Source organism: Fusarium subglutinans (genome assembly GCF_013396075.1).
Source record: "Fusarium subglutinans strain NRRL 66333 chromosome Unknown NRRL66333_c0000005, whole genome shotgun sequence".
Classification (NCBI taxonomy): Eukaryota; Fungi; Ascomycota; class Sordariomycetes; order Hypocreales; family Nectriaceae; genus Fusarium; species Fusarium subglutinans.
The window spans coordinates 167,267-194,674 of record NW_023502068.1 but is presented as its reverse complement, the minus strand read 5'-3'; the positions used below and the strand labels follow the sequence as shown (position 1 = coordinate 194,674).

The 27,408-nt window shown below is 49.9% G+C and overlaps 5 protein-coding genes across 5 annotated transcripts; 1 reads left to right on the top strand and 4 right to left on the bottom strand.

Annotated features, from left to right (window-relative positions):
- Nucleotides 1-9,365: 9,365 nt before the first annotated feature.
- On the top strand, nucleotides 9,366-10,430 carry FSUBG_1107 (short-chain alcohol dehydrogenase; the record flags this gene model as incomplete). Its single annotated transcript, XM_036675713.1, has 1 exon — nucleotides 9,366-10,430. One exon carries the CDS (start codon nucleotides 9,366-9,368, stop codon nucleotides 10,428-10,430), a length of 1,065 nt encoding a protein of 354 aa, XP_036543275.1.
- Nucleotides 10,431-11,676: 1,246 nt separating this feature from the next.
- On the bottom strand, nucleotides 11,677-12,953 carry FSUBG_1106 (ras superfamily; the record flags this gene model as incomplete). Its single annotated transcript, XM_036675702.1, has 7 exons — nucleotides 11,677-11,849; nucleotides 11,925-12,182; nucleotides 12,243-12,271; nucleotides 12,358-12,380; nucleotides 12,450-12,529; nucleotides 12,837-12,868; nucleotides 12,925-12,953. The coding sequence occupies 7 exons, from the start codon at nucleotides 12,951-12,953 to the stop codon at nucleotides 11,677-11,679; spliced, it is 624 nt and encodes a 207-aa protein (XP_036543274.1).
- Nucleotides 12,954-18,343: 5,390 nt separating this feature from the next.
- Nucleotides 18,344-18,895, bottom strand: FSUBG_1105 (uncharacterized protein; the record flags this gene model as incomplete). The annotated part of the gene is made up of 1 exon (XM_036675691.1): nucleotides 18,344-18,895. One exon carries the CDS (start codon nucleotides 18,893-18,895, stop codon nucleotides 18,344-18,346), a length of 552 nt encoding a protein of 183 aa, XP_036543273.1.
- Nucleotides 18,896-20,241: 1,346 nt separating this feature from the next.
- On the bottom strand, nucleotides 20,242-23,713 carry FSUBG_1104 (EFR3-like protein; the record flags this gene model as incomplete). The annotated part of the gene is made up of 2 exons (XM_036675680.1): nucleotides 20,242-23,359; nucleotides 23,499-23,713. The coding sequence occupies 2 exons, from the start codon at nucleotides 23,711-23,713 to the stop codon at nucleotides 20,242-20,244; spliced, it is 3,333 nt and encodes a 1,110-aa protein (XP_036543272.1).
- A 2,311-nt stretch (nucleotides 23,714-26,024) lies between these two features.
- Nucleotides 26,025-27,403, bottom strand: FSUBG_1103 (salicylate hydroxylase; the record flags this gene model as incomplete). Its single annotated transcript, XM_036675669.1, has 3 exons — nucleotides 26,025-26,780; nucleotides 26,830-27,082; nucleotides 27,132-27,403. The coding sequence occupies 3 exons, from the start codon at nucleotides 27,401-27,403 to the stop codon at nucleotides 26,025-26,027; spliced, it is 1,281 nt and encodes a 426-aa protein (XP_036543271.1).
- Between the last annotated feature and the right edge of the window lie 5 nt (nucleotides 27,404-27,408).

Genomic DNA, 27,408 nt, shown 5'->3' with positions numbered 1-27,408 from the left:
CACTGTGCAGTTGCATAAGTTGGGACAAGACCTTATTGGTCGGGGAAATATGATTTGGGGTTAAGCGAATGCGACCGACGATCGAAGAGACCTTGGAGGTCAAGCTTGTCGTGATCGCGTCTGTCGTAGGTATTGTATTGTATTGTATTGGTGTAGTCGCGGGCGCAATCGCAAAGTTGATGATGAGTGTGTTGTCAAATTGTGAGAGATGAGTGACAACCTAAAAAGGGTGAATGGTTTGAGGCGGATCGTAGTCTGGCGTAATCTGCCTTTACGTGGTGGTTTAGGATCGAGGTAAACAGTTGCGCGTTGATGGCTGGCACGGATGATTGACTCAATGATATCAGTATGGATGCAATTGGGTCTGAAGATCGCTATAATCAAGACAAAGTATGATGTTGCGCTCTGTAAGTGCGATGTCGCGTTAGCAAGATGATGGGTAAGGTAGAATGAATGCGCTGAGAAAATGACGTGAAAAGGAGTGCGACAGGCAGGACAGACAGTGCAGTGCAGTGAGCAGAGCAAGCAGGTGTGGTGCAAGTTGCAATGAATGTTGCGAGGATTGGAGAGGGGGGCCGTTGTGGTTAATGTAGGGGCGCGCCAGAAACTCTCATACCCCAGCCGCAGGACACGGCTACCTTAGGTAGGGGAGAAAGAAACGGTAGCGGCAGCGGTAGTGTCTGTAGCGAAAAGATGGTGGGAAGGATTGGCAATGCTTGGTACATATCCCTACAGCAAGCAGGTCAGGTAGTGAGTGAGTGGAGGTGGATTTGGGGGGAGGTAAGGTATGGGTGTCCCCAAGTCCAGACTGGTATGTGACGGAGATACGCTGGGGGTGAGGGAACACGGGATTGTACTTTGGTGCCTGAGTCAAGCGAGAGGGAGTTTTAAACACCTTGTGTAAGAGGAGCCAAGGGAATGGAGACCAACCCAGAGAGTGCGACTCGGTGGGTAGCAGCAGCAGCAGAGTGACGGGACAGGCGGAATACCCCTAAAAGTTCAGGTAACACACAAGAGTGGTACTGTACTGATGCCAGTAATTACGTTGTCTGCCCTGGACTACCAAAGATTGAAGAGATCAACAACCCTGCGAAATCCTGCCAGTGTGTGCGCATATATGTATGTGTAGATGGAGGGATGATGTTGGGAATGAAGAGGAGAGACGGGAAATGAAGTGGATGGTTTGGAAGCAGAACACGGGAGAGGGGGCGAGCAAGGCCGTGTGATAGGTATTTTAAACCACCTTACCTTAGCAAACTCACTCACTTATTTTAAGAGAGATACAGATGTGTAAGGTCGGTAGTCTAGGTAGTCGAGATGTGTGAAAACTTGGAGGGTAACAACGGCAGCGAGAATCGCAAAGTGCGGCGCGGGCGCAAGTAGTCCGTCTGGAGGTAGGTAAGCTGGTAGGGTAAGGTAATCAATCGGTAGCTGGAGGTAGGAATCTGTCGCACGTCCCGGTAATTCCTCAGCTAGGTCAAGGACTCAAGGTACAGTCAGTAAGTAAGGTCCGTTTCCTCCTGACGCTCGGTCCAAGCACTGCTGATCGATTTGGTTTCTTGCTTGGACTGGGCTGGGCTGGGATGGTTCGGCTGCTTCCAAGTCTTTGGTTCAATGGAGTAAATTGGATCCGTCCTTGTCCTTGTCGTGCCTGGGCAGCTGGACGCTTTGCTTGTGTTTGGTGGACACGGCCTTCGCTAGCGAGTATCGTGTCCGGGGATCAGGTCCGGGGATCAAGGGGCTCAGAGAAGCTTGAACTAAAGGGGAAAGGCTGGAAAATAGAGTGGTTTTCTGCTTGGTTTCGAAGATGCTATTGTTGATCTCAACACTTGAGAAAATGCTGATGCGTAAAAAGCTGTTAAAGAAGCCAGTTCCGAGGCAAAATATGGCAGATGGTGCAGGTCTCCTTGATATCCAAGGACCCAAAATGCGTCTCTTGCAGATGCTGCAGTGGTACACTGGACTCGGTGTTGCATGTATGTGCAGTGCAGTTCAGTATAGTACGAATGCAGTTGGCCGATGCAGTCCAGCCGAAACTGTTTCAGCCGCGATTGAGACTCGATGTGCCTGAGATGGTTCGAATGCCAGATTAGCCACTGTGAGGTTTGACCGGTCATCTATCTGTATCATTACGTACCTACGCAATATGTTGCTCCCAGGTAATTCCCAAGCATATCAGTCCGTCCTTCTAGCTACTCGACGAAGAGGGGTAGAAAATGCACTTGGCAAGGTCAAGGAGGGTCTCGGATTTTTAATAGACGGGGACAAGGAAAGCGAAAGTTTATTTATTGATGAAGCAACCTTGGACCTTGCCTTACACGACGAGCAAACCTCACCCAACACAGCCTCCCACGGCAATACGTGAAGTATGATACCACACCGACAGCTTTCTTCTGTCCGACTCGAGGTAATGATACACTCGGCTTTAAATTCTAACCGCAGACCTTACCCGGACGCCATGCAAATACATTGACGCAAGCTTGTATGTCTGTGTGCATCCCGCCAGGATGAGGGTGAGAAAGTGACTCCTGCCTGAGAGAGTGGGTACTGATTTGTTATCCCAGGCGCGCGAGCGAGTGTGTGAGTGAGTGAGTGAGTGAGTGGGGTGTGTACGCAATTTTTTGGCGTCAATGGTGTATTTGTCGGTAGGCTATCGTGCCAATCGGAGTGCGATCGCATGGTGTGGTACAAAGTCAAAACAAAAGAAAGTCTGTCTACCTGAAGTTTAGCGCAATCCGCGCCATCTGGCGAATGAGTGACTTCTTCTGAGGTTGAAAGTGGTGGACGCTAAAGATGGAGGTTGACGCTAACTCTTCACTACCAGCATCAAAGAAGTAAAATGCCGACCAGACAAGACAGACATGGAGGGGGAGGGAGCAGAGGGAAGAGGGGAGGGGAAATGCGCCAAACCAAAGACGAGCTCGGACAAGTAAAACTCACATCAGCGAGGGGCAGGTGATGTAATGTCATGTTGGGAACAACATTCAGAGGTCAACAAACAAAGCAAATTTAAACATTGATCCATCCTTTGAAAGTCAGACCAGGCCAGGCCAGGCAAGCAGGTCACACATGATCCTAGTGGCTAAACGCAATAGCATGATGGGCCGGTATCTGTCATTTCGCGCCGCGTCGCTACCGTTCGATTGCATCCAAGGCTGGCAATTATCCAATGGAGATGGCTGATTCATTGGGGTTTGTAGATTGGATGGTTGCTAAGCCTGCAAGTCAAGCGCCCTTGAATGGAGAGATCTGAGATCAATCAAGGTCATCAAGATCGAGTCTGTCATAGAACCCATCTGGGCATTTCCTTCCTGCCCAAACAAGCAAACAACGACTACGTGCAGTAAGGTACCTACCTACCTACCTACCTACCTACCTACCTACCTTACCTTCTCTCCATCTCGTCTTGTTCCCCCAGCAGCTCTTGCCAATCTCACATACGGATACCCACTCTAGGGGAGGAAAGAAAACCCAGGACCTTGATCTTAAGTGACAAAAATACTTAGGTAACTTTAGACTAAGCTTATGGTACTCTTTGCTGTGTTTATTTTTGCACCCTCTTCTATAGTCTTCTGTTTTCTTGCTCCTCGAGGCTACTGTACATTTACGTGCAGCAGAACAAAGAACAGAGGCGGGGCATCCACACCTCGCTCATGCAAAATTAATTACTGTAGGCCCCCCTCGGCAACTAAATCGCCGAATGAAGTCTCGGCAAGCGGGGACTTGGAAGGTGGTGAGCTTCTTGCTAAATTGGTCGAATTACGATCATGAGGATGGTGATAGAGTTGGTAGGCAACACCTGCGAAGTGTACGTCGCATACCTCATAATATGATCATTTGCATCATTTCGCTCTTGCTTCCAAACCAAGCCAATGGGCTTGGCAAAAGTGTTCTTTCCTCATCAAGTACAAGCTTATCATCAGCTACTTCCATACCAATGAGCGCACTTGCAACCGCGCCTCAGCCTGAAACTGAAGGGTCCAAACGCCAACTCAGACTTTAATTCAACCCTCATGGACACAAACAAAGATCAGCAGGGCCATAATCACCCCAGTTTGACTTTGGTGAAGCTGCTGTCATCATTTGTCCCTATCATTGTCGTTACACAGAAGCGAAACTCGGGCTTGCGGCTTTGTTTACTTTCGTTACTTTGTAAACGACATACAAGTAGCCACAGTAACACTGCCTACGGCCTCGCCTGGGTGTAGTGAAAGTCCATCTGCATCCAAATGAACTGCAACCTCGTGCTGCTGCAAACGCAAGCTGGCTCATACCCGGATGTCTGTGGCAAGACGCCGTTGACACCGTAGACAGAGGGGAACACTGCTTCCTTCCAAGAAGACACTCTAAGGATGTGAAACCAGGGAACTCTGACCGAAGCGAAGCATGAAAAACACGTCGGCCCGTTGAGCTACGTATCAGCCAGCACGTAAATAACAGCCATCCAAAGTGCACTCTGGGTCTGGGGCGTATTGTCCCGACAGGAGCCACGTCTACCCCCCATATTTGAGGTGCCTGCTGAGAACACTGGACACTCTAGCGAGCAAGTCCCCAGTCCTGTCAGCTAAACCACCCAGGGCTGTGGCCGCGGGCGGGAGGGGTGCACAGCCGGTGAGCCAGCATGCAGCGATTTTTGACAGGGGTAAACAGGCCCCTAGGCCCCCTACCTCTCCCCCTGTCAATCAACCAAGATAATGCCCTGTTACTGGAAGCTTTCTTCTTGCCGTGTTTGTCATCTCAATGCCCACTGGAGAGCACGGCCTGGGACTCTGGGTGAAGCTTGAAGGGGGATGCATCTTTCCCCAGTTTGGTGGTGGCACTAGAAGTCAATGCGTTCGCCAACGCAGACTCAACGGCATATCGAAGACAAAGCAACGGCGGACCTCGGGTCCTTGTCCTTCCGGAATTCGAGCTTTGTCCATGTGGTTGTGCAAAATAAGACGGCTCATTGAGTGTGACTCGACCAATCTGGTTCATTGTTAAACAGGTGCATGGATAACCATGGCCACGTTTATGATGCACCCGCAGAATGTGTAGAACACCTACGGAGTAGGTTCCCACTTATATCGCTATCAAGCTCAAGATTGAGCGACATGGTAGAACAGCTCGCCTGCATACAACGGCTGGGAACAGAAGAGCAACCTGACTTCCCAGATTATTGGGCTCCGGGATCGATCGAACGGCCCGCTTGCATCCACAGGCCTAATAATTGGCCCCCACCGCGGACATACAGGATGGGGAATTGGAACTGAGATGTGCGCTAGTCAAGGCCAGTTGACGATTAAGTGAAACCACAACAGCTGCGCAGTTTCAAGCTTCACGGAAACATACTTGGGAGCTCAAGGCCAGGGGGTTTGTCGACGGAAACCAGGCATCCTGCGAGTGGAGTCATGGCTTGAACTCTGTAGTGCACATCAGGGATGGCTCCGCTTGGTTCCAACGCCTGGATATCCTTCTTGTCCCAGCAATGTTTCATCCCTTCTCAAGGTCACACAGAGATAGCAACGGATAAAAACGGCGCTATGGGTTACAAGACAAAGACGTCAAATTCGTTCAGAAATCATCTCGGCAGCCTTTGGAAACTTGTCAAGGGCGAATCGATCAACACCCTGCTTGGCTTCTAGTCGAGTTCTAAAATACCAAAGTAGCAAAATCGGCGACCCCCAACAAGAAGGGTATCCCTTCTTCTCCTTTTTTCAGCCACTAAAAGGGCACGGTCTCGGCAGGATACCCGTTCCAAAACCGAAGCCCACTTCCACCGGGGGTTCCCTCAATTACTTTAATAAGGAAGCGAAACCTGAGAGTCAAGCTACTGAATGACCTCATAGTCCTTCACATATCGTAACCCTACGGTGGTATTGAAGACATTCTCATTCTCCATTCCCCATTCCTCATTGAAGCGGACAGTCGGATCCCTCAAAGGCTGAAAGGAGAATGCAGGCAGGGTGCAATGATACCGTCATGAATCGTCATCTTGAGTTATCGTTGATGGAAGCATGCATCAAAGAACATTCAATCAAGGCCACGAGCCTACTCACTTCAAAAAGTCTGGAGTCAATGCCCATTATACTGGCACTTCTTACAAATTTCAGCTCATTGGATGATAACCATTTTTTTTTCGCAAAAGGGATGGTATGAATAGCCAAATAAACCATACACAGGTAATTACTTTTGAAGACAGCAGGCATCACGTATCTTACCGATAGTGGTCCACGAGCTTCCTTTTCCGCGAATAAATAAGAAGACACAACAGAAATAGCCATCACTTCCTCCGTTGCTTAGACCGAGTCATAGCCTTATCGAAGGCCACGGTGTTGTCGCAGATCTATCCTGGCGCGCGAGGATGTAGCCTGAAATTTGAAGTTTGACGTTCCCGGATAACGCCCCTGGGTCGCATCGTCCACCAGCCCAATTAGGTCGTCATTACTCGATCCCGATTGGGCTTTTGCATCCCATACCTGCAGCAGAGCTTGGGGAACAGGACGTTTTACACCCCTACGCTCGATACCCTATTGGCTTGACTAGAGGTGTGTGTGATCAGACCTCGTGGTGATATCGCATAGCTTCTTACCAGTCACTGCACTGATGACGGATTTGAGAATCCTTGGAGACTGAACAAGCGCCTTGTGGGAAATTTTCAATGGAAACTTTCAGCAGCTCATTGACGAGTCTCAAATTTGTAGTAAAGACGGGGTCGCTGCGCCGCATGTTTAATGTTGCCTACAGTTCCTTCAGGCATGCGGTGCTAGCCATCCAGCCGTACAGTACTGTATGTACATACACGGATCTTTTACCGATATCGTTTGCTGGGAGCATCATCACATCTCAGATAGGGACATCGTGCGCATTGGGGTGATCCCCATCAAACGATTTGTCCCTTGCTACTCCGTACCCACGCAGGAAACCAACATGTGGTCTAACGGTACCACGTGAATGACGGATTGCGGCTGAACGCAACATTCTCAGGCACAAATTCAGGGTCTTGGTAAAGAAATCACCAAACACATCCGCTGAATGAGTTGGCCATCTACAGAACCCAGCCATTGATCTGAAGTTGAAGATGGTACTACGTCTCACAGCGTGTGTATATTGCAGCACAGAAAGGACAGCCTAGATTGCTTCTCATGGGGTTGCTACTTTCGGGTCGTTGATTTCGACCATTGCGTGTACATAGGAAACCACCCTGCCATGTTTGATACGACAGGGATCCCCTGGCGTGGCATTTAACGCCGACAGCCCAGCCCAATTCACAGGCCTGCGCCCTAGTCCATGAGTGAGGTCACCGAGGCATGAGCGTGCCAGGCGTGCCAGGCCCAGACATCCATCCCAGCCCGTTAGTCGGAGCTGGTGCGTCTAAAGCCCGTCACATCCCGGTGGTACATGTCACTGGATCCCAGGCTGGGTACCTGGTATAATGACTGACGCAAGGTCCCTTGGGCAAAGTCACAACTACCATTTTGGGAAACCATTATTATTCAGTCCAGAGTCCAAAAGAAGAAGAGGAAGAAGAAAAACTTGGTTCAACCGACCAGGCGCGGATAATCTCGGTCTGGCTTCACGCTGGATGGGACGCAATCGAGTTATACTACGTGTTGATGTTGACTTTTGGATCCATTAAATTCTAGACAAAATGATCGACGGTGCCCGATAACCGTCGATACTCATGTGACACAGTCAAATCTTCTCTCCCTTCTCAAGACAGACTAAAGTCCTAGACAGCCAGCCACTGTCTAAGCCGCTGGGTGAATATGCTTGTTCGCACTAACATTGAACCCTTGCCTTGAGACAAGGAGATCACTAGAGTCACTAATGACGAGGGAAGAGGATGCCCTGCGCGACTGTGTGAAATACTCCGAAAGCAAGGGATAGCTGTTGGTTCAACGCGAATGTTTTTCCCCCCTCTTGCATTTCCTGTTCGGCTTTGGTGGTGTGCTCTCTGCTTTGCCTTGCTGACATGATGTTGGCTAGCAAACATAATTGCTTCAGCAGGGCTGTTTGTGCCAAGGGGTTGAAGTCAGATGAATTAGAAGAATCTGCCTCATTATACGGTAGACTGGCCAACGAAATATTTGCAGACGCAGCTCGAGGTTCCTGAGCTAGAGGATGACAACCACACCCTCCCAGATCAACCGCATCAAGTTTATCATCAGCAACATCATATGTGATGACGAAGATGACTGTTGAATCTGTTTTATAAGATCAACGGTCGCCTGACTAGCAATAATTTGCCTTTTGCTGACTTGGCATTCATGCCGGGTATTTCAGTGGATAAATGGCCCGAGAAAGGGCAATTGACAATCAGCTCGTCAAAATTCACAAACCCTCCCACGAGATTCCGAACTACACAGCCTCGAGAGAGGTTGTTGTCATATTGGGGCATGCAGCTACTCGAAGACAGATCGTTCGGCGAGTCTTTCTCAAACAGCGCAGTTCGGCACCGGAGGCCCAGCACAGTACTTCAGTGCCAATCTTCGGTCGTGGTCCCCCCACAATGTAGCCTCTGTTGAGATCTGGGCATGGAAACTCTTGTCTGCTATGGTGTCCGAAAATGGCCACGAGCCTGCCTGGGACTGCTAAGCTCTGAACAGCCGTGGGCACCCAAGAGATGAACGGGGAACATGGCGATGGGTATCAGAACCCTTTATCACTTCCCTGCTTAGTATTGGGGGCGTTCATCGTATTTGTGTTCTGCAAGCCCAGAATTGTTTGCGCATCGGTGTTCTCATCACAGTCACTGGACTCGTCAGTGAAACTGCGTTACATTTGAACAATGAATGCAAGAAGCAAGGATTCATTGCAAATGGGGGCCTTATTTATACCAAGAAACGGAAACTCATGTGCCGCATTCTCCTCCTCTCTCCATCTTCTCCTCTTCCTCTTTATCTCATCTTCATTTCAGTCTTCGGATCTCAAAGCGTTGTCATCATCAACAACTTCCGAAGTGGATATCCAGTACCTACTTGTACCAAGCTCGAGACGACCCGCTAAAGCCAATTTATCGGGCCTCCAAGAAAACAACATTACACGATAGGTAGGCAGATCAAAAAGGTGAGATTGGCCTGGACCCTGCAAAAAAAGGGCTCAGACTCCACACTGGAGATATTTTTGGTCCAACGGCTTTTGGCTTGATAGCTGACTACCTAGGTTCGTCGAAGCTCAAGCTGAAGCTGGGGCTAATTTGTTAGGCTTGACAGACAAGTCAGCATCTCGTTTTCCAATACTCGCAATCACTATCATACCGTGTTCCTTTCGCCCATCACTCTGTTCTCGGAGAGTCAATAGACTACCACATTTGCCGAGATCATTCCTGCTCTACTCATATTAGAGATCTCACCTATTCTACCTAGTACATACAACATTCAGCTATGGAGCCCACCAACGATATCAAGGGCCTCATCCGCCAGTCACCGCCCGTCGATGTGTCCAAGCCCTACGATGCCACAACTCTCAAGGGTAAGACTATTGTCATCACCGGCGGTGCTAATGGTCTTGGTTCTTACATGGTTCGCGAATGGGCATCGCATGGGGCAAATATCATCATCGGCGATGTCGCTGACCCAGCGGGCGAAAAGCTCATAGCTGAACTTACAACTCAGTATCCGGACTCAGCCTTTGCCTTTCAGCATTGCGACGTCACCGACTGGGAATCACAGGTCAGTCTCTTTGAGACTGCTGTTCACGTCAGCCCTCATGGAGGCATCGATATTGTCGTCCCCAATGCCGGCATCATCCTTCCCGACGTCTCCATTCAGTTCGAGGAGCCTGCTCTCAAGAATGGGCGTCTTCCAAAGCCCAATACGGCTCAGTTCGACGTTAACATCACTGGTGCTGCCTATACCACTCACCTCGCCATGTACTGGCTCCCACAGAATGGATCTTCCCCCCGAGATCGTTGCCTGCTTCTCGTCGGCTCGCTTGCATCTCTTTGCCCTTTCCCAACTCAAACCATGTACACGATGAGCAAGCATGCTATTCTTGGCCTCTTCCGCACTCTTCGTGCTACGTCTTTCCGGAGTGGCGTTCGTGTCAACATGATCACTCCCTACTACGTCTCCCAGTCCAACATGCTCAAGCTCCCTATCGAAGCAGCCTTCCTCTCTGGCACAGCAGGCGGGGCAATGATCGAGGATGTTATTGACGCTGCGACTCGCCTCATTGCTGATGAAGAGATTGCGGGTCGTGCGCTCTGCGTCGGTCCCAAGCTCAAGTCCGCTGGTGTGGAGGGTGTGGAGGATGTGGATGTTCTCATGACCGTCCAGGACTCTGAGAACAACGGACAAGGGCGTGCTGTGTGGGAGTGCTACGCCGATGATTATGACAACGTTGATGCGTTTGTGAAACGCTTTATCTTACTTCTGAACGCCGCTGAGAGAGTCAAGGGGTGGTTTGGTATTTTCACTGACATTTGGGGCATGCTGCGACGCAAGTGAGCAGCAGCCAAGGATCGTCAAGGACTCTATTGCGGTGGTTTTCGATGTCACTTTCATGAGCATTTGAGCAGTCGGACTGTGATCGGTCTTTGGAGACACGTCATAGTCAATGGTTGGTTACACGCGCGAATCATGTATGCAGACTATTACCAAGTCATGAGGATAGCATGAGACGTGTCGTACTGGATAACAGCACCGGAGGAATGTACACAAATAAACAGTTGAATGGCCCATTGTCATCATAAGATAATATCTCGTATATGTGATGAGTTGTTGCATCAATGGACAAGTAGTTGTTGCATAAGTTGGGGTGATCTGAACACGCGGCTTGTCGCAGCTTCATGCAGTGGTTTTCTCGAGGACGGTGACACATGGGATGACGGGTGAATGTCGTGTAACACGCCACGATGTATTCGTGGCCAGACTTCACGACTGCTGCAACGTTAAAGTCAAGCTTGGCCAGCGATCCTTGAAGACTCGGAAGATAGTTCACTTGGTGTTGCCACACAAATTCAAGAGAAGTTCCGAGATGCGAGTAAGTCCCAGGGAGTGAAATATATTGGGCAGAAACTAATATCCACCCTTGTCATATCAGAATAGAAGCTGGTAAAAGCTTGCATTTGCATGGCCTATGTTGCTTTATTCTCGTCGCTTGGAACATTTCGTATCGATGCAAAGGTTGTCCTACTTGATCATACCACAACAGCTTCTCATCCATCTCACCGTAGTTCAAGAAGTAGAGCAAAACACCCATCAAACCCTGAAAGCAATAAACAAACATGTGCAGAACCTATATCCCAGGTCCGATATCCAATGCCTCCAACGCCGTAATGTGGAATACAATATGGGAATTGTCGATCCCAAAACACCAGTCGCTCAGCTCAAGTATGCGATGTCCTGCGATTCGACTCTATTCGATTCGGTGTGAAACGTTATGTCGTCTATACGCGTCGGTCTCGTTTCAATAATGCGATTCGATTCTGCAGCGAGTCTGGGGCCAGCTCGCAGTCAAATATCGTCTCGCGTCATAAGACCGCGAGGTCGTTCGTGTGGTCCTTCCGAGAGCACCAGATAGATATCTTTTATAGATTTATTTTAAATGGCCGTGATCCGCGTAAAACGTGCTGTATAATGTGAGAGAGTTGAGGGGAAAATGCCGAGGCCTAGAAAATTGAGAAGTGAAAGAATTCCAGTGCTTAGATGCCATCCAGTGGCCATTGTTCTGGAAGCGGTTCATTGAGTGAGTTCACAGGATCACACATCGCGGTGAATCCTTCTTTCGGCGACGTCGTTGACGTCTATGAGAACTCCGGCCGTGATCATACTTGTAGTCGTCATTGGGTCCGTCATTCGCGTGCTGTTCGTCCTCTTTACGTAGCATTTGCCTGCAGAGATCGATAAAGACCTCATCAACGTTGGCTGCATAATTCTTAGTCCAAATGCGGCGAAAGAAGCCATTCATGCATGCATGGGTGGAAGGGCGGGCAAACTTACTCCTTGTCCTCGCGCTAGCCTCATAGTAGGGTGCGCCCCATCGTTGTGAGATGGAGAAGCCCTTGGCTCGGGGCACAGCGCGATTCTCCTCCAAATCGGCTTTGTTACCGACAATAACAAGAGGTACATTTTCATCGTCTTTTATGCGGATGATTTCTTCGCGCAAACCTGCCAGTTCGCTTAGGGAGGAAGACGATGTGATACTGAATACAAGAAGAAAACCTTGGCCGGTTTTCATGTACAGATCCCTCATGGCGACTGTACCAACATCAGTACGAGGGTCGTGCGAAAGTTGTTGAGACATAGAGGAGGACCTACCGAATTGCTCGGTCCCCGCAGTATCGAGGCTAGTAGAGGCCGAGTCAGTGACAGCTCTTCTCCAAACACGGATGGACTGAGTGACTGGTGAGACACTCAACATGTAAAAACTCACATTTCGAGAATAACTTGACGTCCCTGAGACGAGCGAGTCAGTCAGAAGGGGTCATGTAGTGGCAGTGCTGCCATGCGCAATACAATACTCACATCAACCTGAAGCTGCGTGCGATAAGAATCTTCTATGGTGGGATCATAGCTCTCGATCCACTCATTGTGGACGAACTGGGCTGTTCACGCATGAGCCTTGTGCTACAAAGGGGAAGACAGGGAAGCATGGTAGGATTGCGGATGCAACGGTGGGACGCAGGCGCAGCAACATGAAGAACATGGGACGAGGGGAAGGCCAAAGGCGAAGGCGAAGGCCACGGCAAAGGCCACGGCCACGGCCAAGGGAGAATGACAACTCACCAGTTAAACAACTTTTACCCACGCCGCCTGTCAAATGATAAACGAGTCAGACAAGCGCACACGTAAGAAAGGGGGAGTCAAAGCGAAAGGGCTGCGTGGTGCGGTGTTGGGTATGGAGGAACGAACCTGCTCCCAGGACTACCACATGGAGTTCGCGACTGTGCAGTGAATTAGCATCAAGTACAAGGGAACGTCAGGGGCGAATGAGCCGAACCTGGGTTGGTAGTGATAATGTCGTGGCATGATGGTGATGAAGAAAAAAACCAGAAGATTTCGTGACGAGCGAGCGTATGCCGACGCAAGGCGAGTGACAGACAAGCAATGTATACCACTCAAAAAACTGTATATCAATCAAGCGATAAGAAGAAAGATTGGAGTTGCTGATGATGATAGTGAAACCAAACGTCTTCAATGCACACTCCGAGCGAGGGAAAAACAGACACTAATAGGTCTGAGAGTCGATAAATTGGCGATAAACAGGTACAGATAGATCGGGGAACTGTTGGCGAGGAATGGGACACTGAAAAAAAAAGGGCGAGACTGATCGTGGCCGGTTGCGGTTATGTATGTTTTTGGAGCCTCACACACAGCCTTGAGGTTCGACAGTTGAGCCAGCACGCGCACGCCGGGAGGAGGCAACTTAGACAAGACCGAGATGTTGAGTCAAGCTCAAAAAGAATGGTGTGAAAACGAGCCTGGGGAGGAGGAAATAAATGAGACCAAGAGGGGAGATAGAGCCAGCCAGACAGACAGACGACACTAGAACCAAATAAAAATGTCCAGGATTTGTGATGCCTGAAATTGAGTTTCCTCGTTTGGTCCCAGGACCGGGAGTCTGGGAAGCGCCCGTGGCGGCTAGCTCGAGGGTTTTCCTTGGGGAAGCGGAGGGCAGCCACTCAAGACCAAGGGAAGGGTACGTACGTAGGTAGGTAGGTAGGTAGGTATGCAAGACGTACGTACGGCGCCTCTTTTTTTCTTTTCTGGCTTGATTTCAGGGTGCAAGGGAGATGAGAATCGACCGGGGAAAGATGGTGCTTTTTGTTTGGTTTCTGGCTGAATTAAGGCCAAGCACCGCCCCAAGAACTCGAATGCTAAAAAAGAGGATAGTGCTTAAATGCAATGGTGGTCAAGTTTTGGCGTTCTAGAACTGGCTTGAACCGAAAGCAAGATCTTCAAGGCTCGGGACCAGGCTGGATCGGGCTGGACTCGGCTGGACTAGAGCTTGGGGTGAATCGAATATGGCTGGGTGGTCCAGATAGGTACTGTTGCACCTATGTACTTAATTCGAGAATGACGGTAATGATGACGGCAATGAGAGTGATGTAAGTTAAAAAGGATTGTTGCTGTATGTTGGGGGTTGAGAGGTGTATTATACCCGCCGCTGTCTGATAGACCGACCAGTTTGCAAGGCAGCTTCTCGACAGTCGCAATTAAGACAGGGCACCAACGAGGCGACATATAACTCAATGATGACAGGGAGAGAACGTGGCTAAGACCTGCAAAATGAGAAAAGAGAGCGTACCAACAGGCATCCGCATGTAATACATAACAATGAGGACTCGGAGGGGGAAAGTCAAAAGCAAAACTTGGCCAGGGGTCTTTATATGAAAAATGTCAAGGTGGAGGGGGGCCTGATCCATCAATGAGAGTCGGAGTAAAGTAGCAATAGGGAGTCAGTGAAAAAAAAAGAAGGTTGATGGACCAATGTATCATCGGCAGACTTTGGCAGCCGGGTACAGGGATAAGCTTGTGAAGGGCAACACGACATATGAAAGCGACTGGACAGAATGAGAACCACGAGACATCTGGCGAAATTCAGATAGACTGAGTACGATATGGGGCATGAGATGAGGCGAAACCCCCGGGGCAATTCAGCGCCGCAAGGTCATTCATTACCAGAGCGTGGATTTTGACAGCCAGTTATCTTCCAGGGTTGGCAGCTGTCAATCGATGAGAATCAGGAACACCGACAGGAGAAGAATAGAACCAAAAGATTCGGCCAACGCGAGCCGAGTTGAGGATCTCTGGCTGGGGTCCGGTATGGAGAGGCTTGTTGGAGAGAGCCGGATAGAGAATATGGTTGGCTCATGAGTGAGTTAGCTGATTCCAGGCGACTTTCGCAAAACCTCCTGGTCCCTGAAAATGATTACATACTGCGCAGTTGAAGGTCAATAGCCAAATAGCCCGAGTTGAGCTTGAACCAGGCAGTGCTCAACTGCCATTGATGGGCTACGGATACAAGGGGTAGGGAGGGGACACGCGGATGGAGCGTCAGGTCCCGGTTAATGCTGGTGCAAGGGTACAGTGTCGTTTAGTGGTCCACTTTCTGTACCAGTTTCGCAACGTTCCTGAACGTCTCGGATCCAATGATCAACAGCGTTGATGTCAGTACAGCGAGGACGTCAACATCTCTGACATAGCTGGACTGAGGGTGCACGACACAGGAGTGAGGAGGCAAGAGACCGAGAGCTCAGGTGGAACACCTTGGACGAAGATGCCACCAACCCCCAGTTGTGGAAGCCAAGTTTCTTTTTGGTTTCGGTCGGTATCTTTTTCTCAAGCTTGACTCCAGTAGCTCGGGAGGGCTCCCAATGCCGTAGTTAAAGATGGCTACCCATTGGTCCCCTACAGTTGGAGCTAGGGGAGGGCTAAAGGTAGCGAAGACGACATAGCGGACGATTTGGGCCTTCGGCAGCCTTGGATTGCAGCTGTAGCGGAGTGGAGGTGGGTCCTTGGGAGGATGACAGCAGAGCTGCAGACCTGCAGCTTAGCTTGGGGCGTGGATCGGAGACGTCTTAGGCCTCGGCCACAGGCCACAGGCCACAAGGGACGGGGGAGCAGCATATTTCGCCGCGGGAAGGGGAGGCTGAAGCCTGAAGGGTCATTGGCAACGCGCTATGCGAAATACCCGCTTCTAACAACCGAGTGAACCTTGGAGCCGGGTCGACCAACAGTTGAATCGACGAGCGGCCGCTTGAGAAAGTGACCCGGCATCTCAACTTGAGTATCTCCAGACCGGACAAAGCCACATCACCAACGTCAGAGTCTTCTTGAGTGAGGATTCGCTAATTTGTTGTGAGCTATCCGTAGGCCAACGGGAGAGGCTGGCTGCTGGGCCCAGTGTCCAATATGATCCTTGCTTTGGCTACCTAGGCTTGGCTTGGCTTACCTTAGGGTCGGGCTTGCTTGACTGCCGGGGCCACCAAGTAATTAGAGGATTGACTGATGTCACCATCAGAAGTGGTTCCGGGCGACGCAAATCATGATTTGCGTGCGATGTGCTGCGCTCCAATGCAGGATGCAGATGGTGATGATAATACGAGTGTTCAGGGTAAATTGAAGTCGACCGGCCGCTAATTTTAGGCTGAGGCCTGACTGTCAGTACCTCCTGCCACGTGCCTTAGGTTGCCCGGAATAACGGACTTTCCCTCTATTCCCACTGTTACTTCCATCTCGCCTGTCTCCATCTTGTAACTTATTATCCACCATTACATGCCCACCACGTCACGGCAGTAGAGAGTGCATTTACGAATGTGTGTCGCCTCGTTCTCCCCTACATAAGTACACACTCATTCCAGATCATCCTACAGATCACAAAGGTACAAAGTGATTCCCGAGTCCAGGCCTGGGTCGGAACAAAGGAGATAGCCTATCTATTCGAAGGCCTAAAAAGAAAAGTCAATGAGTCAGTAATGACTATTGACAGACGGTGTGTGCATCCTCGCCGGAATTCTTTTTCCTGCCCTTGCGTTGATGTGAAATCTCTTTACCACTTGCATCTGTGTCGATGCCCGGATGCACGGTCAGATTCACATAAACAGATCTGAGGCATCCATACATACATACATACCCAAGATTACAGAGTAGATCGGTGGTCGAGCCGGGAACATCCCTGAAAGAAACGCTCTGTACCTGCACCGGCTACGGCATCCATAATGAGCTGTTCTGCAGGTTGAACCTGCATATATAGTAACTCAAGTCCAAGGTGTCCTTGTATACAGTCACTTGGCATGGTCGTATGTACTTGTTCATGTTTCAACAAGATAGGTACATATCAGGCTGAGATGTGAACCATTGTTCCCTCTCTTCCCCTTGAGACATCCATCACCACCATCGATGGGGGATGTGAGTGGTATCAAGACAGCCCCATCTGGGCCCTGCGGATCTAGGATCGAATCGAGTGGCGTTACAAACAAGCCACTTTCGGAGCTTTCAGCCCTGTTTAGTTTTTACGCAACGACACGTCAAATATCAGTTGATGGCGCAGCGCAGGGTGAGTGAGATCCTCTGAGACTCGGTATGTGTGAGAAAAGAAGGGTTTAGGTGAAACTGATGTCTCATTCCTCTGCGATGCATTGTTTGCTCCTCTTCTTGTCTCCATTTGTATACATGCACTCTTGAGTTGAAGGGAAGAGAGACAACCTCAACTTCGCCTAACGTTCACGGAGACGTCGGGTCAGGTCTGGATCTAGAGACGTAACTACTGTACATCGGCCAACTGGACCCAACACAGCGGTAGAGGGCGGGATAATAGACGTTTCTGGCGCTCGACCAGAATTATAACCCTCTTCGGTGCTCTTCTTTCAAGATCTAGTCCGGATCCAACGGTGGGCTTGTTAAGGCTGAGCCTGATCAAGTGACAAAGGCAGCCAACAAGGGAAGAGGCCTTGGCCGGGATTCTCTTTTAATTGCCGATCACTTAGAGTTTTGCTCAAATCGGGTCACTTCCCCTCCTCCCCGTTGTAATCTTGGATCTGGCTCCCGTTCCCACTCCCGCTTCTGGCGGCGGAATCACTCCCAGCCAGTAGACGCTCCACCAACACTCATCATGTGCCAACATCAGTAATCGACCAGACGCCGCAAAAGGCTATCTGGACTCATCTTGATGTAATTTTATTGATTCATCTCGTCTATCAGCTCGCCACCTTGTTCTTGGCTGGATCACTCCCCCCTGGAATGTGCAATTGAGTGGGTGTGAGGCCTGGAGCCTGGGCATCCTTTCTTGGTGCTAACGATGCAAGGCTAAATGTTGACGCCTCTAAACGTCCTTTAGCAAATGCTATGCAATGATAGACAATGGGAGAAGGCTCAAAATATGCCTGTGATTCATACTGTCTCAGAAGACTTGATCTTGTCCTGCGATAGACCAACGCTCATGTGCTAAGCTCGAAGTCTGTTCCATACAGGGTAGCTAGGTTGTTTTCTCCACTTTTGAACAGCAAAATACTCTTCAGTCTTCAAACATGTTACGGCTGCCGAAGGGAGTAGAAAGCTTATAGATGGGTATAAATTGAATTCTCAGACGTGGTCTGAGACTAGGAAACGACGGCTTTCCTTTACTCAGTGATGTGCCGTAAGGCAGCTGGCTTCTATCCAGTACGTAGGCGGACAGACACATGATGAACGAGTCATCACACACGTCAAATAAAACACAGATCTGATGAAAAAGAGCCCAATTGTATTTTGAGTAGCTATCGCTTCACCTTCAAGCAAATCGTCTTATCAAGAAAAGAAAGACCCATGTCCAACGCCATGCCATTGCTGCATCCACAGCCCGAATATCCCTTAATAAGTATTAACAAAAGAAAAGTAAGTAAACTGTGAGCGACAGTTGCATATCCAGCTGATCCAGCCTAATCATCGTTGTTGTTGTTGTTGTTGTTGTTCTTCCACTGCACCTTCACAACACCCATCAGAATTCCCATGATCAACGCAACGAAGAAGATCATCACCGCACAAAGCGCCAAAGCGAGGATCTGCAGTTTTCTCTTCCGTCGAGCTCTCGCCGTAGCTACAGGTCCCATCTTGTAAGGCGCATTCAAACTAGAGCCAGCACTGCTGCCTTGCGGGTATGGCCAAGGCGTCGCAGGCGGATACTGAGGAGGAGGCGGGGAGATTGGCGATGGTGGTGCGAGTGGAGAGTATATCGCTGGCGGACGGGACGGATCGTATGGAGGAGGTGGACTTGAGGGTATAGCGGGGGACCACGGTGATGATGTTGGACTGGAGTATGCGGGGATACTGGCGCCGAAGTGTGTTGGCGGTGTTGAAGATGGCGATGCGCCGGGAGTGACCATGGTTGGAGGAGAGTGATCGCCGGGTCGATAAGGAGAGTCGTTGGGATAAGCGGCGTCAGGAATCGAGTCTGATGGATGACTTCCATGTCGAGTGCTTGGAGCGTCCATGGTTGAGCTTGATTATGATTTTGTGAGATGTGTCGTGATGTGATATGATGTGTGATGTGATAAGGTGACTTGAGGTGAGGTTGAGAATTATATCGTGATGCCGAATAAATGTCGCAGTCGCGCAAACAAACAACGAGCTCCTTCAGATCCGTCAACGTTTCACCAACACCCCGTCCAACTTCACAGATGAACTCTTTTCGTTTGTCGTCGCGAACAAAACAAGTCTGTCAAACGTGTCGCGCATCCATAATATCCCGCCCAAGTGTTGGTTTCGTATAAACTTGCCCTGTTTCGACCCCGATGCTCCGACTCTGGAAATCGACACCCTGGATAAGTATCCTCTATTTTGCTTGTTTTTCGGCAAAATGCATTGAAAGTGCGAGGATATTGGTTGGATAAACAGACCACTCTCGCTTTGTTGCTAGCGACACCTGGCGAGATACAAACGCGGTGTTTTGTTGTTTGCTATCTGTAAAACGAACCGTAACACAAATTATTAAAAAGACAACGGAATGAGCACAACAGAAAACAAACAATAGTAAGATTGAGGCAAGAATGGCGTGAGAAAGAGTGAGAGAAAGGGAAAACAAACGGTAAGATAAGAAGCACTGCCCCCTTCTCACGGGCACGGGAGCTATAACAAGGATTGGCACAAACGAGAGAGCCCTTCAACTGCGGGGGACTTTCCTATTCCTTAACTTCGGGGACCACTCTGTGGGAAATAAGACGAATTAATGGTGTCCTGCACTGCCCCCCATGGCGCCGAGCCCATGACAGGGGGATGGGATGTGATGTGAGGACCTGGTAGTTATCCGTATCTTGGATAAAAAAGATAAGAGATGATCGACTGCAAAGCCTTGCCTTTAAAGAATCTCATCATCAGGGAGTAAAAGCCATATCCCTTGCGGAACTTATTAGGCCTCTTTCGTGGCCATCAAAGATCTGACAAGTCGGTCTGGATGGCTTCAGAATACGAATATAACTTCACTTTACGAGGCCTCTAACCTCAGAAGAGGCACCGTAAACTAGCGCCTTTATCCGTAGTTGCCGATCTGAAACCGGCTCGACCCTTGCAAAATCTCCATCAAGCAAATTCCTCCATGTTACTCCGTAGGATCACCAGGATCGCCCTCAATCCTCGATTAGACTCATAACCTGTTGATCAGTCCAAATGGTTCAATCCATGGTCACAACTTTCAAGACCGACAATGCGATGACAATACTATATTTCATTTTTGCTCAGAGCTGTTACAAATTACACTAATATCGCTATTCTACAAACCAAATCAACCGTCGCTATTATCCTCCCTCCCTTCACTCCATAACTCCTATTATATCCATATACCCTAGTATGGAGGTTTTGTCACATTACCCAAACTTCCTTCGCTCGGCCGACTGTCAATTCCTCGAAGGAGATCCTGCAGATCCATGGTCTTGGTGTTCTGAGATCGCACCGACTTGGGCCGAGTTCCATCCCCTCCTCTGCTCGTCAGACTGCGCCGTGCCGATTTATCCTGGAACGATGTCTCAATCGACTGGATGGGACTCCTCTTACCCCCGAGCAAGTTGACGTCTGGTAGCGGTGGCACAGGAGGAACTGACTCGTCCTCCTCGTCGTTATCGTCATGTAGATTTGGCGCCGCTCCAAGAGGAGGATGAGCGCTCAGAGGTCCTCGCTTGGAAGCCGTGCCAGGGCGCTTGGCGCTCGTTGGGCTACTTGGCTGGTCGTTCTGCGTAGCAGGGTTAAAGCTCATCTCTGAAGGACTGTAATCGTAGCTAACCATGCTATCTCCGCTGTCATCGTCCCCTATGATGGCTGTTTTAGGCGGAGGGTTGCCTGATAGCACGAGCTTCAGCTGATCCACCGACGCAACGGTACCTCGGTTGCCTGCTGAATGGGCGGGGGAGGCAGAACTCCGTAAGCTGCTCTTGCGGTGCTTGGGAATTGTTCCTTCGCGATCTTTCTCGCGATGGCCATGCGACGAGTGAGGCCTCATTAGATTGTACTGGCTTCCATAGGGTGACGCCGGTCCATTCCCGTTAGCGAATCCATTTCCGTTCGTCTTCACCGTGAGGTGGCCTCGGTGCGTGCCAGAGGTTTCTGTCTTGGATCCTGACAAAGATTCCGACTTTCCAGCAGCGGCAAGCATGGCGCCCGCAGCTTCTCTGGTCCAGTCTGCCTGCATCTGCTCGCGGAATACAGCTGGCAGCTCCGAATCGGGCTGATCCTGTCCAGTTAGAGTCGAGCCAAGGATTGGCCCTGAAAGAACCCTGCCTGGGGACGGACCCGGGCTGCCAGGAGGTGCTTGAAGGCTATCGTGGTAGTGCGACACAATGTACTCTACAAGCGCCTCTCTGTCGTCGAAGGGAAGTAGTTCTTCTCTTTCAAGCGAAGCAGAGTCCCAATCTGGCTGTGGGCGCGCCTCACCTGGAAGTCCAACCATATCAACTTCTGGAGGTGGCTGGGTAATGCCCTGCACCCAGAAGCCCTTTCTTCTGCGGCGCGCCACCTCTTGCTCAATCGCTATACCAATGTCAGAGTCCTTGAAGTCGAACTTCTCAGTGAGTGCCCAAAAGTACCCATGACAGAGGGCTGCAGTCCGGACCTTGTACAAGGGTGTGTCAATCTCTTGTATATCCTCCTGTAGTCGGTAAATCATTGGTAGTCCATATCGGGCGGCATTAACGCCCAACTGCAAGACCAATCTCGTAAGAAGGATATGGAGCATAACAAGATCATTCTCATACTCGACGTACTGGATGGCGTTGTCGTAGATGACCAGATGCAGCAACGCCAGAAATTGCGAGTGTCGTGGCTTAGATCCTCGCTCTCGATGGGAGGCGTTTGAAACGGCTCTACGGGTCTCCTTGTTGATCTTGAGAGACGAGCGGGAACGAGGAAGCTTTTCCTCAACAGCGATCTCATTTGCGAATGAAGTCTCTCGGTCAAGCCATGTAATGAGAGCGTCCATGTATGCCTTACGAACGTGACCATCGGGATCACGCAGGAGCCAGTGAGTTCCCTCCCAAACATAAATTGGCACAGGGTTGCGGGATAACCCCATGTTGCCGGTGAGCTTCTTCTGAGGGTTTGCGACCAAGAGAATCTCCTTGATAGCTCGGAGGCCAGATGTTCTGCCCGTGTTGAGGGAGAAATAATGGTCAAGCTGCTGGCTGTCGCTCAACTCGATGGTTGAGGCACCCGGTCCAGCTTCATTGTTTCCGTTCTTTTCACCGCCAGGGGAGGAGTTGACACTCGCAGATCGAGACGGTTTGAGACGTAAGATAATAGCAGAAATCATATCTGAGATCTGATCTGCGTAGTACACGTGGGTCGCCAAGTCGCCAATGCACAGTTCAAGTCTGCCCACAAGATGCTTAGTCTTCTGGCGCACGACTGATTCAGACTCCACGACAGAGGGGCTGCCGTCGTCGCTCTGGCTGGTCGGTGTTCGCATCTTAAAAAGCTTCCTCATCTGCTTGATCAGACCAAGGAGAACATCCATCATACTCAATCCAATGAGGTTGACGTCAGACCGTAGGAGAGAGCTCATGATTGTTACCAATGCGAGTTGTTCGTCCAGTGTAGAGTCCTGCACGGGAATCCGTAGCAGGGTTTCGAGAGCGGCAACAAGAATTGTGTATCTGTCTTGCACGGGAGCCCAGCGCGAGACAATGCCATATATACTGATAGCCCAACCGCTGTCTCGTTCTCGGTCATCATGAAGTTCCACCACGGCGTTGCCTTGTGCAACCTTTTCTTGAATAAATCTTAGGAGAGAGACGGTTGCGCCGTGGATCTGGGAACGGGCAGGGACGATAAAGATGCTCTTCAAACATTGGAGGGCCAATACGCCGACCTCTTCTTCTGCAAGCTTATCAACATCCCCGGCGGTTCCGGAGAGAGCAACAGGATTCGGGTCGTTTGCTCCGTCAGTCCCAACTGTCGCAATACTAGTTCTCCGTCTAAGCTGCTTTTCGGTGTCGACCTTTTCCTCCGTCTCGAGCCGTTGATGTAGCGTTTCGAGGAAGTCGGGGGTTTCGGACCACAAGTTCTCGAGAATTCGAGGCATGATGACATCCATTTGACTGCCCGTTATGGAAGAGAGCGCGTCTGCCGTAGAGATGCTACGAATAGCTTCGAGGCCCGCATTCCTCCATCGAACTTTAACTGGGGTGGTGAGAGATTCCTTGCCTGGCGTAGGCTGTGTCGAAGCAAGTCGAACGTACAATCGAACAATTTCCTCGTATTGCCGAAGGTACGTCTGATCAGCCATGAGGAATGCGGCGTCATGATAATCGCAAAAGGCCGCAAATGTTGGAAGGGAGGACTCGATCATGGTGATGTCGTCGGAGCGGAGGACGGTGTCGAGGATTTTGAGTACGAACGGAGCAATGAGGACCGAGTCCTTGTGAAGCTTTTCCATCAAGGCTGACAGAATTTGGAGAGTGACTTGAACGTTCCTGCCAAGAGCCACATTAGCAATCATGGATTCCAACTGATCACGACAAGTCCCAATCGCAAGATGGCATTGCGAGAGGGGACTCGACGAGGGCGGATCTGAAACATCGGCGTTTTGGAAGTCAATGATATGCGACGTACCCAATACGCAGACGCCAGACGTCGCTAGCTGTCTTCTTCTCCAAAAAAGCGCCAATCTTTTGGATCTTGGAGCGACGACTCGTAGCATAGTAGAGAAGGTAGCTAAGCTCGCTGCTATTCGGCTTCACATCCACAGCGCCTTTCGTAGTCCGCGGATAGCATTTTAGGACGAGGACCTGGTGTTTCGGCCGGCATTTCTGCTGAATTGCATTCATCGCGCTCGCGTTTCTGCTGAGCTCAGCCCAGCCCCGTCAGGTCGAAGGGGATATTCGGTGAAGTCGGGGGACCGAGGACGAGAGGTGTAGGAGTTGGTTTGAAGCAATGAGACAAGCAGAACGATATCGAGAGACCAAAAGCGACGTAGCCGAAGGAAGTCGCCGTGAGTTGACAACCTTTGGGTGAGGTGGTAAGTCGGGGAAGGGAAAGGTCAAGTTTTAGGTGGAAGGGAAGGGGACCAGCCAGCCCAGACCTCGATTCGGGACGGGAGTTACGGGGGTCCAAGGTACAAGTTAGGTACCCCACTTGCAGCCGAACTAAAAATCTCAGCCCATCCCAGGGCAGTGGAATTCCAGGTTCCCTTTGGGCAGAAAGCGGGAAAAGGAGAAGAAAATCAGCAGCAGGGATTATAAATAGGAACAGGGGGAAATTAGTTGTTCATCGTAATCTGTAACTGAATACGGAGTAGCTGATGCTTTGTTTACCTCAATTGCATGAATATTCGTATCAAAGACCAGACTTTGATACTGCCCTGATCTCTTGGTGATATACATGCCTGCTTCTTCAAAACCAAGTACATACACGCTGTCCTCCACGTCTGTGCTGTGCCTCTTTGGTTAGGCTGTCCAGGGGTTTCTGTTTGGTATCGGGTTCAGCGGATGGCTTCTGACTCCGAATTTTGTCTTAGTTTGCGAGCCAAGTATCGTCAAAGTACCTCACTAGTAGAGCCTAGGCCACGGTTCCCCTGTCGGATACTGCCTGGGCTGACAAGATAGAGCCCACGGAAACTTTCATGCATGTCTTGGTTATTGGCATTGTCTTATTATGCGTGCGTTGTCTTGAGTTAATCTCCAGTTCCAGCTCAATCAATGTGTCTTGTTTACAAACTCACTGAGAATGGGTGGTTTCACTGCAAGGAAAGTTCTAGGAATATCCTCAGTGCGAATAATTTGCTGGGCCAGTGACAGCTGTGACGCAATTGTCGCCATCACACCCACCATCATGATAAGATCGACATCATCGTCACCACCATTCTTCACCGGAGTGCAACGACAGCACAACCAAACCCCAACTCGGGTCGTCCCAAAACGCTTCTCGTCCAACATGCCTTTAATATCAGAACGTTGTAAATTACTGAGCCTCTGCAGTGGCGTGGCTTATTCTGACACTCAGAAGGATTCATTGACGTATTTGTGAGTGCATCAGCCCAAACCTCTACATCATGCGCTCATTTGTTCACCGTCATTCATCAACCCAGCAAACATCGTGAATGGATGTTTCATCCAATTCCCAACAGCAACCGAATGCAAGAGTGTTTCTGAGACCCTGCTAATAAGGTATCACCGCTTCCAACAGAAAGGTACAGGGTGAGTACTTTGCTGTCAAGATGCTCCTCTGACCAGCCACGTCTCGAAACGTCATAGCAACTATTGCCCGTTTCCCATTCTGGAAGATCTACAGTATCAAACGCTGTAGCTAAGATCGTCAACATGTTGATCATTTGCATCTGACTACTCTTAGGGGAGGAAAGAAAATACAGGCCACAGGCCCTTAACCCTAAGCAATAAAAATATTTAGGTAAATCTAGCCTAAACTTAGGGGGTTCTTTGCTTAGTTTATTTTGATACCCTATATCTAGGTCTGGTATTTTCTTGCTTCCCAAGGCTACTTTAGCTGTTCTCTTGATCTTGACACGATATTCGCGCAAGGAAGCGCATAATGCTATGGTCAGCTAAGTCCACTTGCTCGCATTATTCATGCAAGTCTCGTACAGTCAGTCCTTTTCCTCACCGCATTCTTTTCTTTGCTCACCTCCTATGCCACGTTGTCTCTCTTAACTACCCCAATATCTTCACGTTGCTTGACCTGCATCGTCTCCCGATTTCCATCTAAACCCGCGGTTTTATCTGTCCATCTCGGCCGATTCCGCTCAAGTGGTTGACTCCACACTAGACGTGTTGGCCATCAACTGCATGACACTTTTCGGGACCGGATGATCCGCATTCAAGACTGGTTGGACTTGGACAATAATGTCCCATGCCTTTGAAGGATCCCCGGCAATTGATTCCCGTCAGCCTTGCATCGTGGCAATTGAACGCCTTTCTGTCGTGCCCGGTGCAGCCGGTCGCAGAGGCCTTGTGACTTGCGGGCGTGACAGCGACCGTTCTTGTGACACAGAAAAGACGGAACTCAACATTTTCTGTTCCTTGCAGCATTTGAATATATTACACGCGTAAGAAATTGACAATGAGCAATGCGATGCTTGTTTGTAAAGATTTGTTGGGGAACCAAATGCCCCTACGTGGTGGCTCAGTTTTCCTTGCTATCCAAGCTATCGAGAACATTATCAACGACAGTCTGGATGTCGTAGTCATACATCCAATTCGATTTCTTGCCCTTTGTTCTTCTAACCTTTGCCTCAATTTCATCGTCTATGGACAAGCCTTCTGCTGCAATCTCCCTGCCAATACCTGCATACCAGTCCAGGACATTATATAGATCATGGTAATGCGGCGACCTGATGCGGTCGTACAGCTCCAGTGCAGCCTTGATACCTCTACTTCGAGTCCAAGCCCACTCAAGGGTTTTGGCCAGTGTATAAACATCCTCGAGGGCGAATCCCGCTCCCGCTCCAAATGCTCCCGACAAAGGATGCGAAGCGTCTCCGATCAGGGCTATCGAATCAAGAGCAACTACTCGATCCAGTCGCGGCCCAGAGAACAGAGCAAATTCTTGAGTCTCCCCCTTTGCTGCGAGTCGAACAACTTGGCGAACGGGCTCACAGAACCCATCGTATTCGTGGACAAGTGTGCTGAAGTCAAAGGGTCGGCCCCAACTGACTCGATCTTGGCCTTCCGAAGGCCGGGAGAGACGTGCCGTGACTTCGAAGTCGTCGTCTCCAAGTGGACTCGTAAATACGTATCTACCACCTAGATTCTGCCAGAATGTTGATGCTTGGGGGATTGTGCCAAGAGCCTTAACTTCAGCCTTGCTGATGATGGTGCGATACGCGGATTGTCCGTTGTATTTGATTTTGTGCGAAGGAAAAGTAAATGACCGCACGACCTAGATGGTGTCAGATTTTTGATCTTGGTACCTTAATTGCTTTACTTACCGATCTTATGCCATCTGCAGCAATCAAGAGATCAACCTCATCCGTAAAGCCATCCTCAAATCGGATGATTACTCTGCCACTTGACAGTTTTTCAATGCCCACGAGCTTCTTGGAGAGCTTGATTTTGGACCCATCGACCTCTTTGAGAAGAGCTGCTTGTAGCTTTGCTCTCCTCTGACGGCCACTGCGCCGGTGAATGGGTGTAGCTTCGGGATGATAGCTTTGCTCAATGAGCTCCCCCGTTCGCCCGTTGCTGATACAGTCAGCTTTGAAGTCCCCCAACCACTTACAAAACGACTCACCGCTGTTGTCCACTGATGCCATCAGGAGACCTGAATAGGTCACTGGGCTTGATGTTCTTGGATGACCCGTTCCATTCAAGCATCTTCCATGTATGTAGTTGAAGACTGATACCGCCGCCTGTCTCACTGATCTCGGGCTTCTTCTCATACAGAGTCCAATCAACGAAGGATAACTTGGCGAGGGCAATCGCGGCACCTAAGCCACCTGGACCTCCACCAATAATAGCAGCTCTGATATTGATATTGCCATTTGTGGTGTTTTTAACAGTCATGGTGG